Below are 26698 nucleotides of genomic sequence, written 5' to 3'. Positions count from 1 at the left end.
AGAAGGGTTTTGCCCTGTGTTTGGAAGTGGGCTGTTTCGTAGAGCTCCCTGTAGCCTGTAGGACAGTGTGACTCTGCCTCTCTGTCCAGTCACGTTTCCAACTGGATACTTCCCTACACCCCCACCCAAACTCTCCACTCCGTCTGCACTAGAAGACTGGCTGTACCTCCTGTACGCTCTCCTGCCTCCAGAGCCCACTCCTTCTCCACCCTCGCCCTGCAGTGGTCGAACGACCTTCCTATGAATATCAGGACTGCCCAGTCCCTGACCACCTTCTGGCGCCTCCTCAAGACACACCTATTCAGACAACACTTGTAAAAGTCAACTCTCCCTCTGGACAATATAGCACTCTGCCTTTAATGCACTTTAACTTGCACTTATCTGCTCCCTATTTTATATTTTATATTTTACTGTATTTAATCCTGCACTTAACCCAGTCTGTGGTACTTTGTATTTCACCTGCACCTGTATCTAACCCTGATGCAACTATCAACACTGTTATCTGCTCTTGAACTGGCCCGATATCATTAGGTTACTTTCCGTAACCCTGGTTCGGTCGTCTTCACAGTTTTGATGCGAAAAGAGATCAGAGCCTTCCCTGCATGACGGTTTTATCCCCTCAGTAGGCGGGAACGAGGAGGTCACCGAGGGAAGGGGGCCTTTCAACAGCTTTGATAGTAAGATCTCAGTGACACCTACCAATAGGCAGGCTTTATATTCCATAAACTATGTTTTGGTGGCCATCTTCTCTTTCAGGGAACCAGGGTTACAGTAAGTAACATAATGTTTGTCAACTCTCTTTCCTTCTGCAGCAGTGGAGGTGGGCACTGCGCTTTGAGTGGCAGTTCCAGAATTACCACTATTGGTCAACTCCCTTGTGGTCAAAGTGAGGTCTTTAATTGCTGTGACCGTTGAGCTTTGTAGTTCATTCAGCTCAGAAAGATTCATGTTGATGTTGGACAGAATCTCATTCTGACGCTGCTGTTCATACAAACATGAGCTCACTGTCTTATCTATGCTGGCTAATTATGTGGCTAAGGATGTTAAATGTGTGATCAGTATAGTTTTTAATTGTGTTTGGTGCTCTAACAGATATGTCTCAATGTGCTGTTCATCAGGAATGGGTCTCTGTGGGGTGTCTATTTCTTGAATGTCAGTTGGAGGGCGTGACACATGGTTTTCTGGGGGGTCTTCATCGTTGTGGGGTTCCGGTCTGGTGGTCGTTTCTGTAAATATGGTTTCTAATACCAAAATATGAATTTAGTTATGTACAGTATAATCTATTGGTGCAATTCGCATGCAATCATGGGGCAACAATACAAAGTTAGTGTGTTACAGACTTACAAATGTGACCCAGGTGATATATATATTTTTTATATCATTGAATGTTATGACCCTGCCATTGTGAAAGTATGCACTACATTGCTTCCAGTGGTAAACCTTTATCTGCTACACACCACAATGGAATAAAGGGTCACCTTGTATGTTTGGATTGAGTTACCTTGTTGTATTACATTTGCATTATATTACTTAAGATAGAGTTAGCAAGCTAAATCTAAGTGGACATTGGATGGACTGCCACAGCTCACACGTCCAAGGACAGTCTGGGCTGTGGCAGTCTAAGGGCCACACGTCCAAGGGCAGTCTGAGCTGTGGCAGTCTAAGGGCCACACGTCTAAGGGCAGTCTGAACTGTGACAGTCAGAGCGAGGACAGGTAGAGCAAGGACCTTTTCCAAATCTCTCCCAATGGCTATTAGAGGCCTTATTCCCACTCTGAAACCTAATGTCTGGATCTCCTGGACAAAGCGTGCTCACTCTTTCTCCTCTCTTAGAATGAACACTGGTAATTATTTGCTTCAGATACTGTTACTATCTCCCTCTCCCCCTGTACTACCTGCTACAAACTATACATTCTGTTATCTATCGTCCACCAAAGGATAACCCTGCTTTTATTGCTGGGTTCTCGCAATTTCTCTCCCTGGTCTGCACTTCAACTGACAAAATTCTACTCCTAGGTGATTTCAACATCCATGTTGATTTGTCTTCTTCCCCTCTAGTGGCCGACTTTCTCACGTTCCTGGACTGTCTTGGTCTCTTTCAATCTGTCAACATCCTCACTCACACCCGTGGACACACTCTGGATCTGCTATCACCAGGGGTCTTGATATCTCTAATCTCTCACTTTCAGATATCTCTTTCTCTCTGACCATTTCCTAATCACTGTCAATATTAATTTTCCCACACCTTCAGCTACTACTGATACTGTTATTTCCTTCCATCCCAAAAATCTGCTATATTTATAATGCAGAATGTGTCTCTTCTTCTCCTCTGACTGGTACTTTTCCATCTTTGGTCGATGATGCGGTGTCCCTCTACAAAGCCACCCTTACTCAGATCATCGACACAGTTGCTCCGCTCACAACCAGAACAGTGAAGAAACATTGCAACTCCATGGTATACCCTCAAACATTGACTGCTTAAGTCTGCCTGCCATTGATAAATCCATATCCCATTCATCCTCCTCGCTGATCTGCCATAATTTCTCCTCTTTCTTTCAAAACAAAATCAACACCATTTATTCTAAGCTCTCCTGCATCAAACCCGGTATAGTACTTGACCACCTTGACTCTCCTCCGATTGCCCCGCCTGCTCTCTTTTCCTTCTGTCCTCTCTCCATTACTGATGTCTCCACCCTATTGTTGAAATCAACTACAGCCACATGCCCCTTGGACCCCAGGCCAACAAATCTCGTCCATCTTGCTCCTTCCATTACGCACACTCTCAACCTGTCCCTGGTTTCAAGCCTGGTTCCTGCTGTCAGTGCTCAAAAAATCCTCTGTCTTATCAAACTTCTGTCCCATATCCAATCTTCCTTTTCTCTCCAAAAGTCTTGAAAGGGCTTTAGCCAGCCAGCTGATGAAACATCTCACAGATAACAATCTGCTTGAATCTCAGCAGTCTGGCTTCCGGCCGCATCATAGTACCAAAACTGCTCTGCTCCGGATTGTAAATGATCTTCTGCTTAATGCTGATGCTGATACTCCCTCTGTCCTTATCTTCCTTGACCTCACTGCTGCTTTTCATACCATAGATCATAGCATTCTTCTTGACCTCCTTCAGAAGTATGCTGGGATCTCTCTCCTCTCCTCTTACCTATCTGGACACATGCAGTCTGTTTTCTATGATGGAAGCAGTGGTGACACAAACCCAGTCACTTGCGGTGTCCCTTCAACATCTACATGTTTTATTTCAGTCACCTCATCCAGCAACATAGCCTCATGTTTCACTACTATGCAGATAACACCCAGCTCTACTTAAAACTAGACCCTGGTTTTCCCTCTGCCATGGTCCAACTCTCAGCTTGCATTCAAGACATCAAGACCTGAATGGCTGCCAATTTTATTCCGCTCAATACTTACAAATCTGAACTTCTTCTACGATCAAAAGCTCAATTCCACAATTTCAATATTGCTTCCTTGAACCATGGAAACTGTCTACTGCTGCCTTCCACCACTGTACGAAGCCTTTGTGTACTTCTGGATAGTAACCTCCCTTTGATACCCAAATCTCTTCTGTAATCAAATCCTCCTTCTACCACCTCCAAAACATCTCAAAGGTCCGTCCCTACCTTTCCCTCCCGGATGCAGACATTCTTTGTCATGCATTCATCTCCTCTCGAGTTGACTACTCCAACTCTCTCTATGGTAGTCTTCCGTCATGCACCATAAACCGATTGCAGCTGGTTCTAAATGCCGCTGCTAGGATCCTTACCAGATATAAAAAACATGATCACATTACACCCTGTCTTGCCCAGCTGCACTGGCTACCTGTAAAGTTCACGATTACGTTCAAAATTCTCCTGGTTGCCTACAAGACCCTTCATCACACAGGTCCAGAGTATCTCTCCAACCTGCTGACCCACTGTGTCCCTGCATGCAAGCTGAGGTCCTCTGACTCTGGCTTGCTTGTTATACCCAAGGAAAAGTGCACCACACTTGGAGAGCGCCCTTTTAGCTTCATAGCCCCGACTCTCTGGAACTCTCTCCCAGCTTTAGTGTCTGTAGCTCCCACAGTCACTCACTTCAAATCAACTCTCAAGACCCACTTGTTTTCTTTTGCTTTTAATACTCTTTAAGCCTGATATCTGTCATTAGCTGTTGTCTAAATTGCTATTTCAGGTTTCTCACTCCAACTTATTCATATGATTCTGTATGACACATGCATCCACAATGTTTAGAATTAACACCCTAGCTTTGTATTTAATGTATTCGCATTTTGTTTTACTGTTTGTATTTAATGTACTATGCCCTGTATTTCAATGTATTTAATGTTTTATGCATTGTTCCTCACTATCTTGTAAAGCGGTTTGTGATGGTGGTGCACAATGAAAGGCGCTATATAAAATAACGATTGATCGATTGTCAGCTGTCCAATTTGGTATCCCCTGTGTTTCTTACTGTATAAACACCCAATATCAATCTTGTGTGTGCGAGTGTGTTGTGTGTGTACTGTATATAAAATAAACATATAGACATCTCTGAACAATAACGGATATATCTATATAGTTTTGAAATCCCAAAAATATATTTAAAAAAACAGACTACTTTTAATATCATGTAAGCTTGTATTACCAAAAAAAAAAAGACTTGTTTTTAACAAAACACAACAGATTGCTCAAGTAAGATCATTGTGATATGCTTCTATCATGTATTATGCACTTTCAGCTGTATTTAATGTACTATTTCATGTAATGTGCTTCTATCATGTATTATACACTTTCTAGTGTATTTACTGTATTATTGTGAAAAGGCTGGATGTAGGGGTGACATCAGGCTAGAAAGAATCACACAAGCAGGCAGTACTGGAGTTGAAACTGAGACACAGCGATGCTCAGTATGTTTAATAAACAGACAGAAAAATAAAAAGACTACCAAACAGCACTTCAGGTCAAAATAAATAGACAAATACCATGCTGGTGTTTCCAGCATGCTGTAGTGATTATTTTATGACATTTCTTACTTTTTATTTTCTCCTCCTCCACACCTGTTCTCCACTCACTGAACACACAACCCAGAGTGAGTGAAATGTGCATATATATATATATATATATATATATATATATATATATATATATATATATATACTGTTGTGCCGGGATTCAATTACTAATTAATTATTCACTTGAATCCCAGCAGGTGAACTAATTTGTGCAACCCTGTGCTTAAATACTTTAAATGCACTCAAGGTGAAGTGCAATCCCCATGTCTAAGTACAAACTATATATTTTAAATCACTCGTGCTACACAGACCCATTTATATCCCGTGCACCAATACCTATACACCAACATTAACACACCACATGCAACATTATGGCAAGCCAAATTATCATTTAGAGATATCTCAAATTGCATTTCATCTTGAAATATTTAGAGATATCTGTATTTTGAGATATCTCAAATTGAATTCCAGAGATCTTTAATTGTGCAGATGTTAAGATATCTAAAATGAATTAGAAGATATATGTAAATCAGTTTTACAGATATCTTTAAATACTATGGAAACCATATGGCTTGTGCTAGCATGGGACGTCAAACTGTCATTTAGAGATATCTTAAAATTAGGGTTTTAAAGATATCTCTAAATAATTTGAAGATATCTTCAAATAACTTCCTGTTCATTTAAAGTTATCTGTAAATCATTTAGCGATATCTCTAAATAACTACCTGTTCATTTAAAGATATTTTTAAATGGACAGGAAGTCCATTGAAAACATAGAGTATTTTCACAGGAAGTCATTTCACGATATAAAATGATTTACAGATATCTTTTAAAACCTCATTTACATTACATTACAATGTCATTACAGATATCTTTTAAAACCTAAATGACAGTTTGGCGGACCATGCTAGCCTAATCCACATATTATTTAAAGATTTCTCTAAATCATTTCAAGATATCTCAAAATAACTTCCAGTGAAAGTGCTCAGTGTTTTGAATGGACTTCCTGTCTATTTACAGATATCTCCAAATGAACAGGAAATTATTTGAATATATCTTCAAATAATTTAGAGATATCTGTAAATGATTTTGAGATATATTTAAATGAACAGGGCATGAAGAGCTCTGAAAAGTATTTAAAGATATCTGAAAAACATTTAAAACGATTTAAAGATATCTAAAAATGTATTTTCGTTATCTCATTTAAAGCTCAATTTAAAGATATCTGTAAATGATTTTGAGATATCTCTAAATGTATTTTAGATATCTTAAAATGATTTTGAGATATCTTTAAATATTTTCAGTTATCTTCAAATATTAGAGATATCTATAAATGAATTTAAGATATCTCTAAATGATCATTTGGCTGCCATACAACATAGAAAACAAAATACACAAAGGGGCAGAGCACACTGCCACAATTATGCATTTTTTTTAAAATAAACTGAACACTAACCCTAACCCTAATCATGAAGTATTATGGATTTTCTTGTTGTTACTGCATCTTGTAAAGCACTTTGTGACGGTGGACCACTATGAAAGGCACTATATAAAATAAAGATTTATTGATTGTCAAATACTTTAATGAAAACAGACCATAGCTGACTACATATCACAAAAACATCATGTCGTCCTGTCAAAAACATTAGTAAATGATTACAAAACGCAGCTGACCACTGCTGCACATGCACATCACTCGTATTTTACATCAGACACGAGAAAAAGAAGAATCAGCCGTGCCCGTGGGACGATCTCATTTTATGCATGTGCAATGCACCTGGGATACAGATTTCTGAGGGGATACTGAATTGGGTGCTATACCGCCCCTTGTGTTGGAACTTGATGAAAAGGCAACTAATGGGAATGCTCAAACACAGGGGTTACTAAAGCAAATTCACACTTACAGTTTCATCCTTACACGTTTACAGGGGCATCAAAATGTCATACACAGATGAGAGGAGCATTAGATCCTGTAACAATGTTTCGGCTAACTACATTCAAGAGCTCATCGACTCGTTAATAGCAAGATTTCCAGAAAATTATCTGGATATTCTGACATGCATTGACATTTTTTTAAACCCAGACAAATAATCAAACAGTGACAGTGACTTGCAACCATATGCCGACCCAGCCATCAATGTTGTGATTGACCATTTTGGTAAAGAGAAATGGAGATCAGGAGTATCACAGCACTTGTAATAAATGCACAGGATGCAAGAAAAGACGCTTTAATATGATTCGCACTCTCTGTGGCTATGAAGGATTAAAATTTCAGTCAGCATGTAATGTTCTTGTGCGTGACTATAATCAGATATACCCAGGCTGTGCAAAACTTGTGAAAATGGCTTTAGTTATCCGTGTAATAAGCGTTCCGCTGTTGAATTCTGCATCTCCTGACTGATTGCCGCATGCGCAGTTTCATTTTTAGTTGTGATTGTTTTGAGCAGGAGGATTGCACATTCATGAGTCATCATCCAACAGTGCTGACTTGTGTGAGTAAGAGTAATTTGCTCATGGCAATCTTTTTTACATTAAAAAATTATTTGCGTTGGTTTACAAATAGTTTAAATGTACATATTTTGTCATTTGAAAATAAAGCTACGCAGTGAATTTAACTGAAACATATTTTAAACTGAAGAACTTTCATCTTATTTTATAAAGGGTAATGTCAGGGGATGCAGAATTCAAGGGGATGCAGAATATTACACAACATCAGTAAAATATTAAGTAACAGGTCATTGTGACAGGCTACGTTTTTTCCTAGCAGAAATGCTGTGTATGGTTTTGTGCCAGGTTTATACAGCCCATTGAGATACAACAGAAAACAGCCTCTTTTTGTTATAAATACAACTAATACTGCCCCGCAGGGCATTAAGCTCCTGTTTAAATCACATTTCTAGTATTTAAATAGTGTTTTCCGCATGTTTTTGGAAACCAATAATTTCAATGGTGTAAATTTGAATGATTTTACACCATTTTACTAGTGTTAACAAAGCACACTTTATACCTTTTAATACATATGGAAATAGATGAGGCCATTTGAATGCAAACTAATACTGGGTATAGATAAAATGACTGACCTTGTGTTTAAAACCATCTTCATAAAAGAAAACTATATATTGCAATACAAAAAAAATCAATCAGATAGAATTAATTTGTAGAGTTGGCAAATGTAACCTTTAATCACAAGCATACTTACAGTACAACCATACACAATCATTCCCTTGCAATTGACGATATTGGTTTCTAATGTTCTATTACACGTCAAAGGTATGTTAAACAGACATTTGCATTTGTATTTTTGATTACACTTGGCAATCTGTTCCCAATGTATGGTTAACAAAAAGTTTCTTTGACTCTGTAGACTTCGAATCTGTAGACATTTAACACACAAAATGATCTGTAGAGTCTCTGGATATCGAGTAACATAAACTATGACTGTTGTGAATAAAGACATAAAAACCATGGAGGTAAGGCTTCAGTTTGAGACTGGTTTTCGGGAACATGCTGATTTGATTATCAGAGAAGTCGAATGATTTGACAGCTCCAGGCTGTGTGATGGGAGGCAATGTTTGTTCAAGCCAGAGATGACTGTGATCTTCTGGGACAGGCTGGACCCCCTCAGGATGGCTGCTGGTCCTCAGGGATGGGGGGGAGTGTTGGTGACAGAGTCGCCTGCTCCAGACGGGATTGCAGAGCTCGTTCAATCATGGCCTCCATAAGGTTTTGGCTTGTGCCGTTCCCTGAGTTCGGGTTGCTGGTCTGTCTCTTCCAAAAGTGCTTTTCCCAAAGCCTGCAAGCCCAGGTAAAGTGATTAAGAACTGACAGTCATTGAATTAAGAAATCTTTAATTGAATTACCACAGCTTTAAAAAAATGTTTTCTTATTGGTATGGATAATAGCTTTATTTCAAGTCCCTTATCAGTAAAATATTATATTTACAGACTTTGTTTTCACTTTGTAATTGACACCACACTGTAGGTTCAGTCCCTGTGCAACAGATATTAAGATCCCACCTGCAACTGTAAACTCCCTTTGTTGCACATAGGTAGGGTCAGGTGGGATCCTAATAGCTGCTGCACAGGGAGTGAATCTATACCTTTGTGGCAGGATAAATGGGCTGACTTGAAAATAAACTCAGGGAAACTAAAGAATAACAAAATGATTATTACCCCTTTAAAGAGGTTATATAGCCAATTAAATAATTACCTTAATCTTACCTGTCATGCACAAAACCTGGTATGTACCAGATATTATTTTCTGTGTTATATGACAGCAAAATATGAGCAAAGAACTGTTTTTATTCGATCAAAACTGGACAATAAATACAAATGGAAATAAATAAATGAAATCTGTCTAAAAACTGCAGAAAATGACAACTGGTCACAATAACAAAAAAGATGCAGTGTTGTCAGACCTCGAATAATGCAAAGAAAATAAGTTCATATTCATTTTTAACAACACAATACTAATGGTTGTCCTGGAAGAAAACTTGCTTCCTTCTGCTCTGACAATGTTCCCCAACTCTGAGGATTGGTTTTTCCAACAGGACAATGCTCCATGCCACACAGTCAGGTCAATCAAGGTGTGGATGGAGGACCACCAGATCAGGACCCTGTCATGGCCAGCCCAATCTCCAGACCTGAACCCCATTGAATACCTCTGGAATGTGACCAAGAGGAAGATTGATGGTCACAAGCCATCAAACAAAGCCGAGCAGCTTGAATTTTTGCACCAGGAGTGGCATAAAGTCACCCAACATCAATGTGAAAGACTGGTGGAGAGCATGCCAAGAGCATTGAAAGTTGTGCTTGAAAATCAGGGTTATTCCACCAAATATTGATTTCTGAACTCTTCCTAAGTTAAAACATTAGTATTGTGTTGTTTAAAAATGAATATGAACTTATTTTCTTTGCATTATTCGAGGTCTGACAACACTGAATCTTTTTTGTTATCTTGACCAGTTGTCATTCTCTGCAAATAAATGCTCTAAATGACAATATTTTTATTTGGAATTTGGAAGAAATGTTGTCAGTAGTTTATAGAATAAAACAAAAATGTTCATTTTACCCAAACACATACCTATAAATAGTAAAACCAGAGAAACTGATAATTTTGCAGTGGTCTCTTAATTTTTTCCAGAGCTGTATGTCCAGAGCTATATATATATATATATATATATATATATAGTATATATATATATATATATATATATATATATATATATATATATATGTGTATGTGATATATCTCGAATTTGAGTATTAATTTCGGCACAAAAGCCTGTTAATTGATACTAATTAAATGATGAGAAAAGATCGATCTCTCTCTCTCTCTCTCTCTCTCTCTCCATCTCTATGTATATATATATATATATATATATATATATATATATATATATATATATATAATATATCAAGAACAATGTAATTAGAATAAAACTGGTGTTTAATTTAACCAAGTAGAGCTTTATCCAGAGCTTTATGAATTGGGCCCTGCATTTCAAATACCAAAAAAAGCCCTGAAATTTCAAATATTCTAGGTCCCGTTCTCTCACCCCCCCACAAATTTTCTTTTTTTAAAGATTTGTTTTCAAAATCAGCCATTCACAAACTGGCAAATTGTACCGTTCTGGGAAATTACCTGTACTGCTCATTGGGTACCACAACAGTGAAAAACCATCAACATACAACTACTGTACTATATTCCAGGAGTGAATTCCAAAAACTGACAATTGTCTGGCCACACTATTCCCCATTTAGGTAGTGTGTTTGAATTGAGCCCAGTCAGCACAGGGTAGTACAGATTACCTGGTTCTCAGCCAGGGCCTCTTTGGCAATGTAGTGCTCCCTCTTCACCTTGATCTCTACTTCCTCTGGGATGTCTGGTACAATCAGGTCAATTATACGACCGATGAAGAACACAATGTGCTGGATGAACGGGGCAGGGAGATGTACATTGAGGAAAAGAAGAGTGTTAAATGCACTCAATACAGTTCTGTTCATGTAAATGCATGCATTATTTTTACCCATCCACTTTTGTCCCAATCTCAGTCACATTAAAATGAGTCTTCATGAGTTTGGACCTTACCTCGAAGATAATGACAAATCCCAACCGAATCGCCAATAAGTTGAAATAGGTCGGTGAATAATCCCCATTGACTTGTCTGTATTCTCTGTACCTGGTGATTTCAAACACAAATATAGATTAAGGTAAACAATGGCATCTTTCATTAGCCAACCAGCTGCTTCTCCTATTGACTGACATGATTTCAGCCAGTAACGTGATCCAGAAGCTGAAATGACTCAGGAAGTACAACAAATATACTTGGAATAAGCCATAGAAACTGAGAACTTTCTTTATCCTAAAGTAAAATCATATACCATATTGTAAAATGAAAATACATGTTTGCTGTGACATGTTTTTTTTTTTTCTTCAAAACTGCACATTTGAGACCTACTGTATGTAACTAGTGGACATGCACAGTGGTGAGATTTGATGTGGTACCATACATAGCAAAGCCCTCTAGTTTTCTTGTAGGTACACGATTCTGGCTCTGTCTTTAAAAAAGTATCCCTTCAGATAGGCATTAGACAGACCAGCACTGTGCACGTCTCCCTCAACCACATTGTTGTTTTTTCTATTTTTACACATAAGAACGGTGCATTATAATGTTCATAAAGCCATTCTTCAAAGTCTCTCCACAGATAGTTGTCCTGTCTCTTCATTATGTCTCACACTGCTGCACTGTACCTGCACTGGGTGTGATTTGAGAAGTCCTCGGGTGCGTAGGCCAGGGTGAAGTTGACATATCCTACCAGGCTGCCGTGGTTCTTGTAGCGGTAATAGAGGCGCGGAAGGAAGTCTGAGGTGAAGGCAAGCAAGAAAGCCTGCCACAGGAATGCTGTCAGTATCTTTGCTTCTTGTTTTGAGCATATACAACAGTAGATGTAAAATTTGCTGTCCTTCTTGTATTTTGGGAGTATAGTAGGCAATTCAGTACCTTACCTGTTTTTAAAAATATGTTATTTGGGAAGCCCTTCTCTGCTTCCCTGGTGCTCAAATCTCTAAACAGGAACTCTGCACACCTGTTTACAGGTCTAGGTGGGACAACTCTACTCAAAACTACAGACTGCTTTTGCAATTTAGGAAATACTTAGTATGTATTCAATCTTGAACTGGGTTACTTTCTAGAAAATTTGTTGTGGCTGAAAACACTGAAATCTGATTATTTATCTGAGTATATATAGCAATGCCCATATATATTAACAACCTTTATTAATTTCAAAATTATTCACATGTAATAAAATTTGATTTTGTTAATAGGCCCAGTGAACCAAGTTCTGAATCCAATTGAGCATTTCTGGATCAAGCTGGTGAAAGACAAACTGTATTGACCAGTAACAACTGATCTGGCTAAAGTAAAATGAAAAGGAACTCTTTCCCAGGTAGTAACCCTGTATTGACAGTTCAATATTAATATTGGGAAATCACTGTACTTGTGGGACTGATTGCTCACTAAAATCATGCATGCATTTGAAGACAGATATCTCAGCTATACCAAGATATTTAATCAACAAAGACTTTTTAATCTAAACCACTACTGGAGGAGAGAATATATAGAAATGCCATATACAGTATATTAGGAAATATTTTGTAATTCAGGCTTTATTTCTTGTATCTTAGTATTTACCAAACAAGCCAGGAGATAGGAAGACCTAACCCTCAGAGGCCCTTACATTGCTGATGACGGCGAGATGGGTGATGACCTCCAAGATTTGGAACCAGATCCCAATCCCCTGGGCCCTCTCCACCACGGGCCGCCGGTACTCACACACAAACTTCTGAGCGTCCAAGCGGATCTCCACCCAGTTATTGAGGAGAGCGAAGAGGGGGGCCAGCGGGCAGGCCGCCACGAAGATTGTGATGAAACCAAACTGCAGCACTATGGGAGGAAACCGTATGACATCCTTAACAAGGAGAAGCACGGTGGAGCTACATATGGTGGGTTAAAGTGGTTGTAGCTGACAAAGCATACCACACGTTTTCTCCACCATGCACATCCCTTTATTGTAGCGGTCTCAAATGTGAAGCTTTTGAAAGAAATGCATATTTAAGAAATCCCTGTTTGCAAGCCATGCTTTTAGTCTAAAATAGTTTTTTATTCATTTTAGAATTGCAATTGGTGCGAATGACAATTTGAACTAAACAGTTTTGAGAATCTACCCCTAGATAGCATTGTAGTTCTGCGTACCAGCTATGGGAGTAGGCCCCACACCCCCATGAGCCACACATCTCCAGGATCAGACTGGGGGTCAATTAGAATTACAATTATTTATGGAATTGCAATTACAATGGTATTTTGTTAAATTACAATTACAATTATGCTGCAGTAATTACAATTACACTAAAAGTAACACAAACAACTACACACATTAACATGCTTACTCTATTTATTCTAAATAACCAAGTAATAATCACAGGTACAAATACAGAAACATACTATACAACTTTTCAAACAAATTGGGTCACCAAATGTGGTCAAAAATGAAATAGTAATCAAATGACAAATAAATGCTTAATTGAACTGTAATCGATCAATTTTATGGTCCAATTACAATTATATTATAATTGCAGTTAATTACGAAATGCACAATTACAATTGTAATTGACTCAAATTGTCCCTTCCAGACACTCACCCATCTCCAAGTACTCGTCAAAGAGCCCCTCACATAGCAGCAGCTCATAGTCTGCCTCCCAGGGAGGGGTGTGCACCTCATCAGACTCTTCCTCCCCATTCCTCATCTTCAGCTTCTTCTTCTGAAACCAACTCTTCACCTTCCTGTGTGGGACAGAGAGACAGAGAGAGAAAGTGAGAGAGAGAGAGAAACAGACCTTTTAATATAATTTCTCCATGTCTCCATGTGCAACCTTCAGCAAGGACTATGCACTTGTAGTAAAAGATCAATAAAAAACAAAAGACACACACACACACACACACACACATATATATATATATATATATATATATATATATATATATATATATATATATATATATATATATATATATATATATAGTTATGCTGAAAAGTTACAAATACAAATCTTCTTGCCTTCGTCATTACTGTCAGGGCTCGGTGATAATAAAACAGGTCTCAAAAATCACTTGATATATAAGGAGGAAAATGTCTGTGTCTTACAGAAGTTGAACTTCAGGAAGATACAGCAGACCATGTGATAGAGGGTAGGATGGTAGGCTCCACGCTACCCCATTAAGATTACTTACGGCAGGATGAACTCTTGCACATTGTTGATGACCTGCTTCCCCACCATGATGACCAGCAGCTCCTGAGCCAGTTCAATGAGGCAGCCTCCAGCACCACACTGGGAAAAGCCAGGGGGTCAGGGAGAAAGGCTATTAGACATTACTGTGCCAGTTGAGTAAATGAACCAAGCGTGGGTATGTTCCAGATAACACATGTGTGAAGATGGAGGGAGTTTTAGAGGCACGTGTATTTCAAAGCTGTCAGTGAGGGATACAGCTTTAAGATATATATATAGCTACACATGCAACAGAACTCCCTGCAGTGTTTACAAGAAGCGTGTTACATTAAACTCCCTCAGCTTTTACTCTGGCGAAAACAGAGCATCACAGTGCATCCAACTAGTGCTCCCTCCTGCAACAATGCTGGTAATTGAAACCTTGCATGCAAGATAGCATTATAAGATGGCAATTGAGAAATATGACACATATTAATACAAGAGCAACTATTCATAATCATTGCAAACATCATAAAAAAGTAAGGGACTGGTAAATAAAAACGATGGCATTTGTAGCTGTGTCTATTTAAAGACACTCACATCTTCGTTTCGGATTCCCAGTAAAGTATGGTAGTGTCCAGGGTAGCCCACAAACCTTAAAGACAAAAGGTACATTTTAAATCAGAAATAAAATCACTGCTTTCCACTGTTATTAGAATAATTGTGCTCTGATCAATCCTTGGACCATGCAGCTTTAAAGAAATGGTAGCTAACAATATTGTTCCAGAACGTGTCTCTGCCTCTATTAATACATGCTATAGCAAACATGTATTTTTCATTTCAAAACATGATACCTTGTACTACACTAAACTAAATAAATCTGTCCCCACCCCTTCATTGGCTTCCTGTCAATAACCAATCAGCTGCTTCCCTTATTGAGAGACATGCTTACAGCCATTAACATGCCAGAAAATACTGTAAGGGTGAACCGGGAAGTGCAAGTGCAAGCAGATAACCCAAGAATAAGACATAGAAATGGAGAGCTTCCTTTAACCTAAGTGTCAGGCACCATGTTTTAAAACTAAAATACATATCTGCTACAACATTTGAGACCTATGTTGCGAATGGAAGTTCAAATTGGCTAAAATGTATGGAATATTTTTTTTAGCTACAATTACTTTAAAAGCTATATTTTGATAGCCTCTAGTAGTAATAATTGCAGCTCACCGGCCCTTGAAGAATGCAATGTAGATGGGAGAGGAGTAGAAGTTGATGAACTGGAACAAAAAGACTTTGGAAATGAAGGCGTCTTCGTATTTAGTCTGAGTCCTGTGCATTTCTAAGGGTTCAACAGGAAATATAAGGAGCTTTAAAACAACAATGCAGAAACATACACCTCTGCCACAGCATGGGAATCTGCTACATAAAAAGTAAAGCATCAACACCCAACAAATAAAAAGCATGGTTTTGAGATACGAGAGATTTTTAAAATATTTGTAAGACTCATAATCAATCGTATTTCATTTTTAACCCTTAGGGTTAAATTTCAATGATGACGCTGCTTTTCAAAAGCCTAAATAACAAAAGCCATACGCAATTATTAAATCACTCGATTGCCACTGTCCTCCTGGAAAAAAAGATTTACTACTTTATGCTTTATTTCACTTTGCTATGATTTGACTCTGAAATGTTTATAAAAGTGAGCATGGTGATTTTTGTAAGGAGGTCGATATAAAAATAACCCCTAGTGGTGGAAACAGGTAATTCCTTCCATCCTGAAACAGTGAGTTAGTCAGAATTCCCATTGCAAATCTCCAAATTAATTCTCTAGCTTTTGGTAAAACTATAAAAGGATGTCTTACCCCATCTGGTGAGGAATTGGGCGAGACTGGTGTAGACTTTGGACAGAATCATGATGACTAGCAGATTGAGTACAGAGCCTGAGATACTGGCGATTCTAGATGCCTGTGGAGTTGGGGAGAGAGAGAGAGAGAGAGAGAGAGAGAGAGAGAGAGAGAGAGAGAGAGAGAGAGAGAGAGTACTGGAAGGTGCCAAGTCTAGCTGTACCTAGGTAGTAGTTATAATGCAGGAAGAGTTCCTGAGGAATGATGTAACCAGAAGCAGTGGTGATGAGGAGAGGATTGTTGAAGACTAATAAAACAGGTATGTATAATCAAAGCTTGTTTAGAGCTCTTTGTTAGCTCAGAGGAAGAAGAGAATACTGCCCCTCTGAATCTCTGGAATCAGTAAACATGCTCACTTATTACCTTTTTTTCATTGCTTGCTGTTATTGAAGTTTAATAAAGTATTAAACTGGCTGATTGTTGTACTGAGCGAATCGCTCTGGGTTCCTCCACACAGTAACACTCACACTAGCCTTGTAAACTCAGGCACTTCCCATCAGTAACTCCTACCTGCTCCATTTAAAAATACTATTGGAATGCCATTCATCCAATGATCCCAGTGTATTACTCTGAAGAACCAGAGCGCTGCCAGCAATGATAACAGAAAGAATTTGGAACACATGACAGTATTCTCATTGGATGAAATCTGAGACGAGAGAGTGAATGAGACTTATGTAGGGCCACTGTAGCTATAGCTATTAAGACATTTTTTTGTTTTTTTAAGTCTGTGTATTTTAATTTTAAAAATTCAGTTAGGTGATACGTCCACTCTAACTTAAACTGAAACATTTATAAAGTATAGTAGATCCGCAAAAAATAACATAACATGATGTAGGACTGTGAGGTAACTTTATGGATCGATAAATGCCCCCCCCCCCCTCCATCCACCATACATCTAAATAGAGGTATATGCATGTTGGATATCTGGTTTCAAAACAGCAATTCTATTTTGAGTCACTAGAGGTCAATATAACAGTGGTTCTCTACAGAGCTTTTTCTCAAGGTGTGGAAACCAAACACAGGTATCTTACAAGCAGCTCTGCCAAACTACGGAAAGCTGGCCATTGCACAGAACAGATATGAGGAGACCAGACAGGGGGAGCGGTTGTCATGAGAACCAGTTTATAAGTGACATAAAAATCTAGGACCTGGTGGGCAGTGGTGTTTGGAATCAATTCTAAATGATACTGGGAACCAGAGTTTATTTATTCATCCATTCATTCGTTTGAAACCTGAGAACTGCAACTGCTGCTCCAAAGACAAAGTCATAATAAAAATTTCCATTAGCAGCTTTCAAAAACATATAATTTGACTCTAAGCTTGGAGGCAGTCACGACTTGAATATCTTATTTAAAAAATGAGGGAACCCTGAGCGGAGTATGCCAGGAGATAAGAGGAATCAGCCTACAGTATGTGTGAAAAAAACATTGGTGCACAAGATTTGTTCCTGCTTTTTTCTGTCTGTGTAGAGAACATGAGACTTGTCCAGTGAAACTGCACAGGATTGGCTTGAAGTTGTTTTTTGTGTGGAGTGCTTCACAGAGTTACTTACCGAGGACACAAAGATGCTGTTTCCAGAGCGGTAGAGGAAGATGCTGATGATGGTTCGGTACAGAATGATCGAGATGAGGAACATGAGGACCACAATGATCTGCCGAACACAAAGCACAACTGAGCTGGACTGAACAGTAAAAATCAGATCAGCCACCATCCATGACCCACACATTACATCTTGCAGTCAAGATGCCATTAAAGTAAGTGGAGCTGACCATATATTTCCATTAATGTTCTTCACAATGAATGTTCATTACATAGGTCTCAAATGTGCAGTTTTGAAAGAAACACATGTTATATCAAATGCTTAGTTTCCTTTTAAAACATGGCATCTGGTACTACACTAGGTTAAATAAATCTCACCAAGTGTCCCCACCAATTCACTGTCTTCTTTCCTGTCAATAATCAGTCAGCTTCTTTAACTGGTATGCTTTTAGCCAGTAACATGCTTTGACCCAGTAGACAAACTACAGAAAAACATCTTGAAAAGTACTGTAGGGATACAATTCTAACAGCAGTTTATAAGCCCTAGCAGGGACAACACAAACAAAATAAGAAGAGCTTCTACGGTTAGCATCCCAAGGTCACAGGTGTGTTTTCTGGAAGGTGGAAAGACTCTGCACATGATTTAGGAGATATGGTTTTAAATCAGCCAACTCTCTATTGCATATTCTCTTGTTCAATTAATCAGTGAGCTTGCCTGTGTCTTGTATTGTCTCCATAAACAACTGAAAGAGAGAAACTGTCTGCTGCCAATTGCAGCAGTGCATTCCCTGGAGCCTGAAGGGTACAGCATTCCTAGCACACTCCATATATACTATTAGTGACACCCTGTCACAATGGCCGTCACCGATTTTGAAGTAGTTAGCGTTGTATGGGTGCAGTACCATGATAATGATGACCATGCAGCCGGTGGCTGTCCGGTTGAGTCGGCTCCTCTCAGGGAAGTAGGGCTCTTCCGAACCGGTCACGGGGTTACGCAGGGTCATCGGGGCCATCGCTGTGAACTCGGGCCGTGGACGCTCCTGAAACACAGCATGCCTGTCAGTGAAAACCTGCAAAAGAGCTGCTCTGTGCGGCTTTCAAAGTACACACAGCAATTTACACCTTTCTCCAAAATGGCGCTAGCTTGACCACTGTCTGAAATGGCTGAGGCTCCTTCTCGAGGTCTCTGCTTTTACAATGTTAAACTTTTATAAGAGACCCTAAAGGTTTTGATGTTTTTGCATTTGATTTGATTTTCTTTGTATTTAGTAAAGTGGATGCAAGTCATGCATCTGAAAATAGAGTTAGGAGTATCTAAGTACAGCATCTACAATTTGTTTTGGTTTTTACGTGTAAGTCTCTGTTGATGTACACTATGCAGTTTACCACTGTTTTGTATGCAGTTGAAACACTAACAAAGCACTCCATTTTCAGCTCTCCAGTTGTAACCCTCCCTCCCTGTCTGGCACGCACCTCAATCTCCTCAAACTCGGAGCAGTCCCAGTGATGCGCCAGAATGGCATTGGTGCGCTTCCAGTACTCCAGGAAGGTGACAGCCCACAGAGCCATGAAAATACTGAAGAACACTGTCCCGCCATAGTCAAACAGGAGGCCGGCCTGTCCAAGAGCAGGGACAGGGGGCTCAATTAGCACTGACCAGGAAATTTAGACTAGGTCCAGTTACAAGATTTGGCCTTTTTGTAGTAGGAGTATATTATAAAGGGGGGGGGGGTGTATTCTATTCTAAGGTTCAACATTTTCTAGAGGTGAAATGGACGCAGACTATCAAGGCTTTTCTGAATAACATTTAAAAAAAAAAACCATCAATGTTTGAGAACTAGAAGAAAAAAAATCTCCAGGGGTTCTATTAGTGGTTTCTTAATAGTTTACAGACAGCTATTTTATTCTAACATATTTCAGTGTAGTTTATGTAGGCCATGTACAACACATGCATAGTTAATGAGTCATTTTGAAACATTTTTCATATCATATCAGATAACACTTATTTGCATGCTACTGGCACTTCTTGTTACTCCTGTAGATCAAGAACCACCACAAACTGACACACTGTAGCATTTTATTTAATCGTGTTTACAAGCCAGTAAATTATTTTCAAATACAAATGAATTACATCTTAAATAACTGGATTTTTGTCTTTAGTAGCTTAATCAGTCTTCCTTTTTTCTCATATTTATGTATGAGCCATTACAAGTAGCAGGTTGCAGCATCAAGGGCAATACATTGAATTATCCAGCAGAGGGAGAAGTAGTTGGTGCTTGAGGAAGCAGGGTGGCTGGAAGCATTCTTTATTATTTTAACAGTGTTAATATAATTTCCCATCTGCTGGTGCTTTCAGAGTTGAATATTGCATTTTGCTTGCTACTAGCAAGTTCTGAATAAAGACGGGTGTTTATTAATTTAAAAAAAAGACTCACTCATTCATTCAGTTTATATTGTATAGCACAGTAAACATTATTATAATGAACTACCTTCCAAAGCCCCAGAAACTTGAATCTTGTTTGAATTCAGACAGACGACATTAATGTGGAATCCAATTAAAGGTTTCACTCAAACAAATTGCTAGCAGCTAGTAAGTTAAAGTGCATCAGCCTATTACATCTACCGGTGAACCAGTCATGTGAGCCAACAGTACACCTGCAAGTGGTGAAACGTTTATGAAAAGGTGGTGTGGCTACCCAGAGGTTCCCCTCAGAGATTGGTCACCTTGAATGTGCTGCAGATGCTGGATAGGTTCCAGAAGCCACAGATGTTGCACAGGGGACACATAACATATTTATCTCCACTCTCACATATTTCCTTCCTGGAAAAAAAATGTGAAGGTAGGGGATACAGATCAGTATGAACAATTGGAGTAGGTAGGGGGTACAAAGCAGTATGAACAAGAGGAGAAGGAATGGGGATACAGATCAGAATGAAGGGATACAGAGTGGTATTCCACATTTACAGCTGGGTCATTCAGACAGTGAAAAGAAATTCCTAATGGCAGCATCAGGAATTCCACACACACCCATAGCTGTCAGTAACATACTGCTAATGCCCTTTTCATGTAGCAACATTTCCCCTCTGATTTCACTCCAGTTAACCGAGACTACCATTAGGCTGTCAGTTTCCTCAACAGTTAATGATTACATTGCATACCAGAGATAAGAGCCAGGCAAGGGATAAATGCAACTAGAAAAAAACTTTTTACCAGAGAGATGTGAGGTGAGTCACTAGAGAGAGCTTTTAAACATACAATGCAAAAATACCTTAAAAACTTACTGTAAATGAGAATATAAATACAGAGCTATAATACTGCTATAAATACAGAGCTTAGTATCATTAACAATTAAATCCCCATGAAATACAACGACCGTATGCACCTGTAAAAATGTAAGTTTGACACAGACAGATAGTCTTAGCCAGTTTTATCACAATTTGACTTGTATAGCTGTATATATTAACTAAGTGTGACAAAACCGATGGAAAGACAAACAGACAGACAGCCCCACATACTCTCAATACCCTCTGCTAAAGAAATTTTTAAAAAGGTTTCGCCACAACTGGAAAAGCAATTCTCTAAGCCTTTTCTTTTAAAAGTTTCCCTTAATAAAATGAAAGCAATGTAATAAAGCATGGTAAGCACAGGGGTGCTTTGTTAAGTCAAAAGAGGTATGGTAAAGCATATTAAAAAACATGCCATTCCATAGTAAACTATGATAAATGCACACTATAGCTATGGGAAAACTCCAACACTGCTGTGCAAATTTATACTGGTAAACTTGTATAATGGTTCACTATGCATCTTAGCAAGTGACAAAATAAATTGAAATAGAGTACATATTATTTACATAGTAACTCAACTAAGGAGCACAGTTTAACAGGCGTATTACAATCAGAAGGGACTGTAGACACAATATTATCCAAGCACTGCAGTGCTGTAGCTGCCTGGCACACGTCATGATAGGAGGATCAAGTGTAGGTATGTTCATGTTGAGTCAAACAGCTCTGAAACTGTTAACATTCTATTCTTGTTCTGCAAACACAGTTGTGTGTTTACCCTTCCTGCTTACTATGAAACCACATCGAACCACAGCTCAGCAGCTGTACAGACTAATACAACAGGATACACATAGAAATATAAAGTAAAGAAAGGTGTGGCCAGAGAAAAAACAACTGATCATCATTTAAAAAATTATCTGAGGGATGAAATAGAGAAAGCAAGGTTGGAATTGGAGGTCTTTAACCCTGGGGCATATGAAAAAGAACCACCCTATTTACAAACACACACATTTCTTAAAGAAATAAGAATGTGTGGTATGAGCTACTGGGAGAACGGTGCTACAGCTGTAACATATTGTATGGCCTTTATGGTAATACTCTGGTCTGCCAGGATTCCCAGTGGAGACAGTCATACACATGTACAGTACATGTATATCTGTATGTCACACTTTCAATTTTTCTGATATCTAGAAAACCTCTTCTACTATGATGAAACTTGGCATTAATATTATTTAGCATAATATATTGAGAATAGATGGGGGTTTCAGACTATATATCCATCCTTATGTCTCATTTACATTTTTCCATATATATGTAAAAGCGCTAATTAAATTGGGATGAAACTTCAGCATATGTTTTTGGGAGTACCTGGTGAGATATGGAGGTGAGTGATGTGAACAGTATGTAATGTACTCACGCTGGCTCGTCAATCAGCATCAGGAAAATCCCGAAGATGAAAATCAGTGTTCCAATTACAGCAGCAGGTAACAACCACCCTGTGTAAAAACCTGCATGGAGGAGGAAAACCAATGAAGAGTCAAGCACAAAGAGATACATTCACCAGGTATGAAAATCCACTGCTGGTGAAGCTGTTTACACATACATTGTTGCATATATCTGGAGCACTTTTTAACCAATTATCATGAAACTTGGAATTAAAATTATTTAGCATAAATGACTGAGATTATCCATTTCTGGGGATATACAGAGTTGTCCATCTGTCCATACATTCATCCAGCTTTATGTCACACATATATTTTTGCGTATATCAAGACACACATTTTCAAATTGGGATTAAAAATGTAATTTATAATTTGTATTCTATACTACGCACATACAGACGTGCTCAAATTTGTTGGTACCCCTCCACAAAAAACGAAGAATGCACAATTTTCGCTGAAATAAGTTGAAACTGACAAAAGCAATTGGCATCCACCATTGTTTATTCCAAATTTAATAGAAATCAGACTTTGCTTTTGATTTTTTATTCAACATAATATTGTAAATAATAAAACAAATGAAAATGGCATGGACAAAAATGATGGGACCGCTAACCTAATATTTTGTTGCACAACCTTTAGAGGCAATCACTGCAATCAAACATTTTCTGTAGCTCTCAGTGAGACTTCTGCACCTGTTAACATATAGTTTGGCCCACTCTTCCTGAGCAAACTGCTTCAGCTGTCTCAGGTTTGATGGGTGGTGGTGCCTTCTCCAGACTGCACATTTCAGCTCTTTCCACAGATGTTCGATAGGATTCAGATCAGGACTCATAGAAGCCCACTTCAGAATAGTCCAATGTTTTGTTCTTATCCATTCTTGGGTGCTTTTAGCTGTGTCTTTTGGGTCATCATCCTGTTTGAGGACCCATGACCTGAAACTGAGACACAGCTTTCTGACACTGGGCAGTAAGTTTCGCTCCAGAATGCCTTGATAATCTTGAGATTTCATTGTGCCCAGCACAGATTCAAGGCACCCTGTGCCAGGCGCAGCAAAGCAGCCCAAAACATAACCGAACCTCCTTCATGTTTCACTGTAGGTATGCTGTTCTTTTCTTTGAAAGCTTAATTTTTTCATCTGTGAACATAGAGCTGATGTGACTTGCCAAAAAGCTCCAGTTTTGACTCATCTGTCCAAAGGACATTCTCCCAGAAGGATTGTGACTTGTCAAAATGCATTTTAACAAATTCCAGTCTGCCTTTTTTATGTTTTTCTTTCAAAAGTGGAGTCCTCCTGGGTCTTCTTCCATGGAGCCCACTTTGGCTCAAAAACAGACAAATGGTGCAATCAGAAACTATCTTTGTATCGTATCGTAACTATAGACGTATCTTCACCTTGGAGTTCTACTTGTATCTCTTTGGCAGTTATCCTTGGTACTTTTTCTACCATTTGCACTATTCTTCTGTTCAATCTGGGTTGGTTTTCCTCTTGCAGCCACGCCCAGGGAGGTTGCCTACAGTTCCATCGACCTTAATCTTCTTAAAAATATTTGCAACTGTTGTCACAGGAACATCAAGCTGCTTGGAGATGGTCTTGTAGCCTTTACCTTTACCATGCTTGTGTATTATTTTCTTTCTGATCTCCTCAGACAACTCTCTCCTTTGCTTTCTCTGGTCCATGTTCAGTGTAATGCACACAATGATACCAAACAGCACAGTGACCACTTTTCTCCATTTAAATAGGCTCAATGACTGATTACAAGATTGGAGACATATGTGATACTAATTAAAGAAGCTAATTAGTTTGAAATATCACTATAATCCAATAATTTATTATCTTTTCTAAGGGGTACCAACAAATGTGTCCAGGCCATTTTAGAATATCTTTGTAGAATAAGCTATAATTCATCTCTTTTCACAGCTTCTTTGCTTTATTCTATGACATGCCAAAGGCATGCAAGTATACATGATAAAATAGCTTTTAATTTCATCACTTTTCAGGAGGAATGAAGCATTATTTCAATGAGCTGTAAGGGTACCAACAAATTTGAGCACATCTGTATATGCCATGGTCATCAACCTTTTCATTATGTAAGCTGTATCATTCATAAAACCTTCATAAAGGCTACATAATACTTTTTTATTAATCTTGAATCTCTGAAGTGGCAAAGCCTCCACTCATCCTTACCCAGCCAGGCGAAGTAGAGGGCGATTTTCTCCCCAAAGTATTGCCGGATGTGGTCCAGGGGCTGGTACTTATACCAGCACTTCCATTGACCCCAGTACACGTACAAGATCTGACGCAGGCTTAGTGATTTGGGATCCTGGTTTCCGGGCGGGACTTTAAACGGACCCTGAGAAGAAGAATACATTCACTTGATTGTCAATTGGCTTAAACCATCCCTTAACCTTACACATTCAAAAGAGGCAATCAGACAATACTTGCACTGTCTATCCCCAATAGGAGGCAATCTGCAACCCCCTTCAGTGACTCCTGTGCAAGATGCCCAGGCTGGATGTGACAATATTCCTGCCAGTCACTGAGAGCAGTTCCTTTAGGCACCAAGGAAGATGACAAATGATCATGATGAACTGTTAATTGATCTGCTAACATTTCATCAAGGAGAGATGAGTGAGGTTTTAACATGCATTCAGAATTAGCATCATTCTCAGCAGCCTCTTTTCTCTTGTGTTGAAAGTTTTTAGCTTGTTATTTTAATGCTGATACTTTAGCAGGGTGTTTTACTGCAATCAAGGGACAATAAGTACCAGAAAGCAGCTTAAACTTTTATTCTGTAAAATTGTATGTGAAAATCATCTTTTTTAAAACAATATAAATTGTAATTAAAAGCTCATTAAATTAAGTAAAATGCAACGTGAATGCAGTGCTCTTTTGTCTCAAATCCTTGTTAGAGAAAGAACCACACCATGAAGGTGATATAAATTTTATGGTACGAGAAACTGTTTAATATGGGATTGTATCACACGACTCCGAGGAGACACAACAGTTGGAAAGAAATTAAAGTCACATGTGATACTGATTACATCATCCTACATTATCCCTGCAACTAAGAAACTGTGCAGGTAAATCATGGGACAAATTGAAAACAGTTGAAAAAAAATAATTGAAAATCATTTAATTGGTTTATTTTTCCCCTAATTTCCTGAAAATATTACTTTCAAGAAGGTTTAATGTGATCCAGAGCCTTGTGAATCAAAATATACAGATCAATATAATAATGAAAGCTAGAGAGTTTTAATTTTTAGTCAATAAATCAGACTCAGGGAGTTAAAGAACAAAATAAACCTACATTTTGATCACATTTTTCTATCTGGTGTTAAAATGCCTGATTTGAATGTTACCTCACCACTGCAACCCACTTCCTGATCAGGAAGGATAAAGATAACCAGACGACCTTCCCACTGTCAAACTGTAAAGTATCGTAGTCAAGTGGCTATTGCAGGTGGCAGAAAACAGTCAGAAGTTGAGATTAAAATGCCAAAAGTGAGCTTTAAACCTCAGGTGAAAATTGGCAGTACAAACCATTAATAATTAACAAAACAAATTCACAAGCTTGTATTTAACACATATTTTATACACTGAGTACATAGCTACTCAGTCTCAGATCTGGTGCCTCAAATGAGCTCTTCCCAGGTACTTATACCCTCCCTTATCACTATCCCCTCCAAAAGACTAATCCACTTCACCTTCATTAAAGTATAATCTTGTAAATGTTACACTATCTGCATTTAATTGGTTCACACTTAGTAAAATGTTAGGATCTTTTCCCTTTGTTTAAACATTATATACCCACTCTCACCAGTTAAGCATACTATAGTTAAAACCCAACCAAAGGATATATGTACCCCCCCCCCCCCCCCCACATTAACTATTACTAAGCATGTTCATGGCTGTAATAAAGCCTGAAGCCAACGTGTACTCCCAAAGATGACTGTGCCCAGAGCTACACCAGCTTGCTGGTATATTCGCATTTATTCAAAACATGAACTGCATTTAAAAAATATTAACAAGCACTTTCACTTCTCTTCTTTAACTAAAATTCGGAGCTTTGAAATAAACTTAAGCAACTCGCTAGTAACACATTGTGTCCTTGTAAATCAAACAGTATGTGCACCTATTCATTACCAAACACAAAAATAGTTCCAGCGGTGGTCTCAAAACTAATCTTACTGTATCTTTTCATAGCAATTTGTTATTTTACATTTACAATGTTAATCACAAATAACCAGTATTAAAAAGACTTTAGGAT

At 38.5% G+C, this 26698-nt stretch overlaps 1 protein-coding gene across 2 annotated transcripts in view; it reads right to left on the bottom strand.

Annotated features, from left to right (window-relative positions):
* Window positions 1–6497: 6497 nt before the first annotated feature.
* Window positions 6498–26698, bottom strand: part of ano7 (anoctamin 7) — a 43607-nt gene continuing 23406 nt past the window's right edge. Inside the window, exons 9-24 of one of the 2 annotated variants that reach the window (XM_041271291.1) lie at window positions 24616–24781; window positions 22406–22496; window positions 20431–20527; window positions 19180–19323; window positions 18609–18746; window positions 17720–17818; window positions 16126–16228; window positions 15491–15602; window positions 14864–14918; window positions 14289–14386; window positions 13699–13841; window positions 12739–12944; window positions 11753–11889; window positions 11090–11180; window positions 10810–10929; window positions 6498–8792 (exon numbers count right to left, since the gene is read on the bottom strand). In XM_041271291.1, coding sequence (XP_041127225.1) covers window positions 8703–8792; window positions 10810–10929; window positions 11090–11180; window positions 11753–11889; window positions 12739–12944; window positions 13699–13841; window positions 14289–14386; window positions 14864–14918; window positions 15491–15602; window positions 16126–16228; window positions 17720–17818; window positions 18609–18746; window positions 19180–19323; window positions 20431–20527; window positions 22406–22496; window positions 24616–24781 — 1890 coding nt within the window. In that variant the 3' untranslated portion in view covers window positions 6498–8702. Of the gene's footprint in view, window positions 8793–10809; window positions 10930–11089; window positions 11181–11752; window positions 11890–12738; window positions 12945–13698; window positions 13842–14288; window positions 14387–14863; window positions 14919–15490; window positions 15603–16125; window positions 16229–17719; window positions 17819–18608; window positions 18747–19179; window positions 19324–20430; window positions 20528–22405; window positions 22497–24615; window positions 24782–26698 lie in introns of those variants that run through there. The other variant, XM_041271292.1, reaches the window with a different exon arrangement.

This window comes from Polyodon spathula, chromosome 14 (genome assembly GCF_017654505.1).
Source record: "Polyodon spathula isolate WHYD16114869_AA chromosome 14, ASM1765450v1, whole genome shotgun sequence".
NCBI classification, from domain to species: domain Eukaryota; kingdom Metazoa; phylum Chordata; class Actinopteri; order Acipenseriformes; family Polyodontidae; genus Polyodon; species Polyodon spathula.
This window is presented reverse-complemented; position numbering and strand designations above follow the sequence as displayed.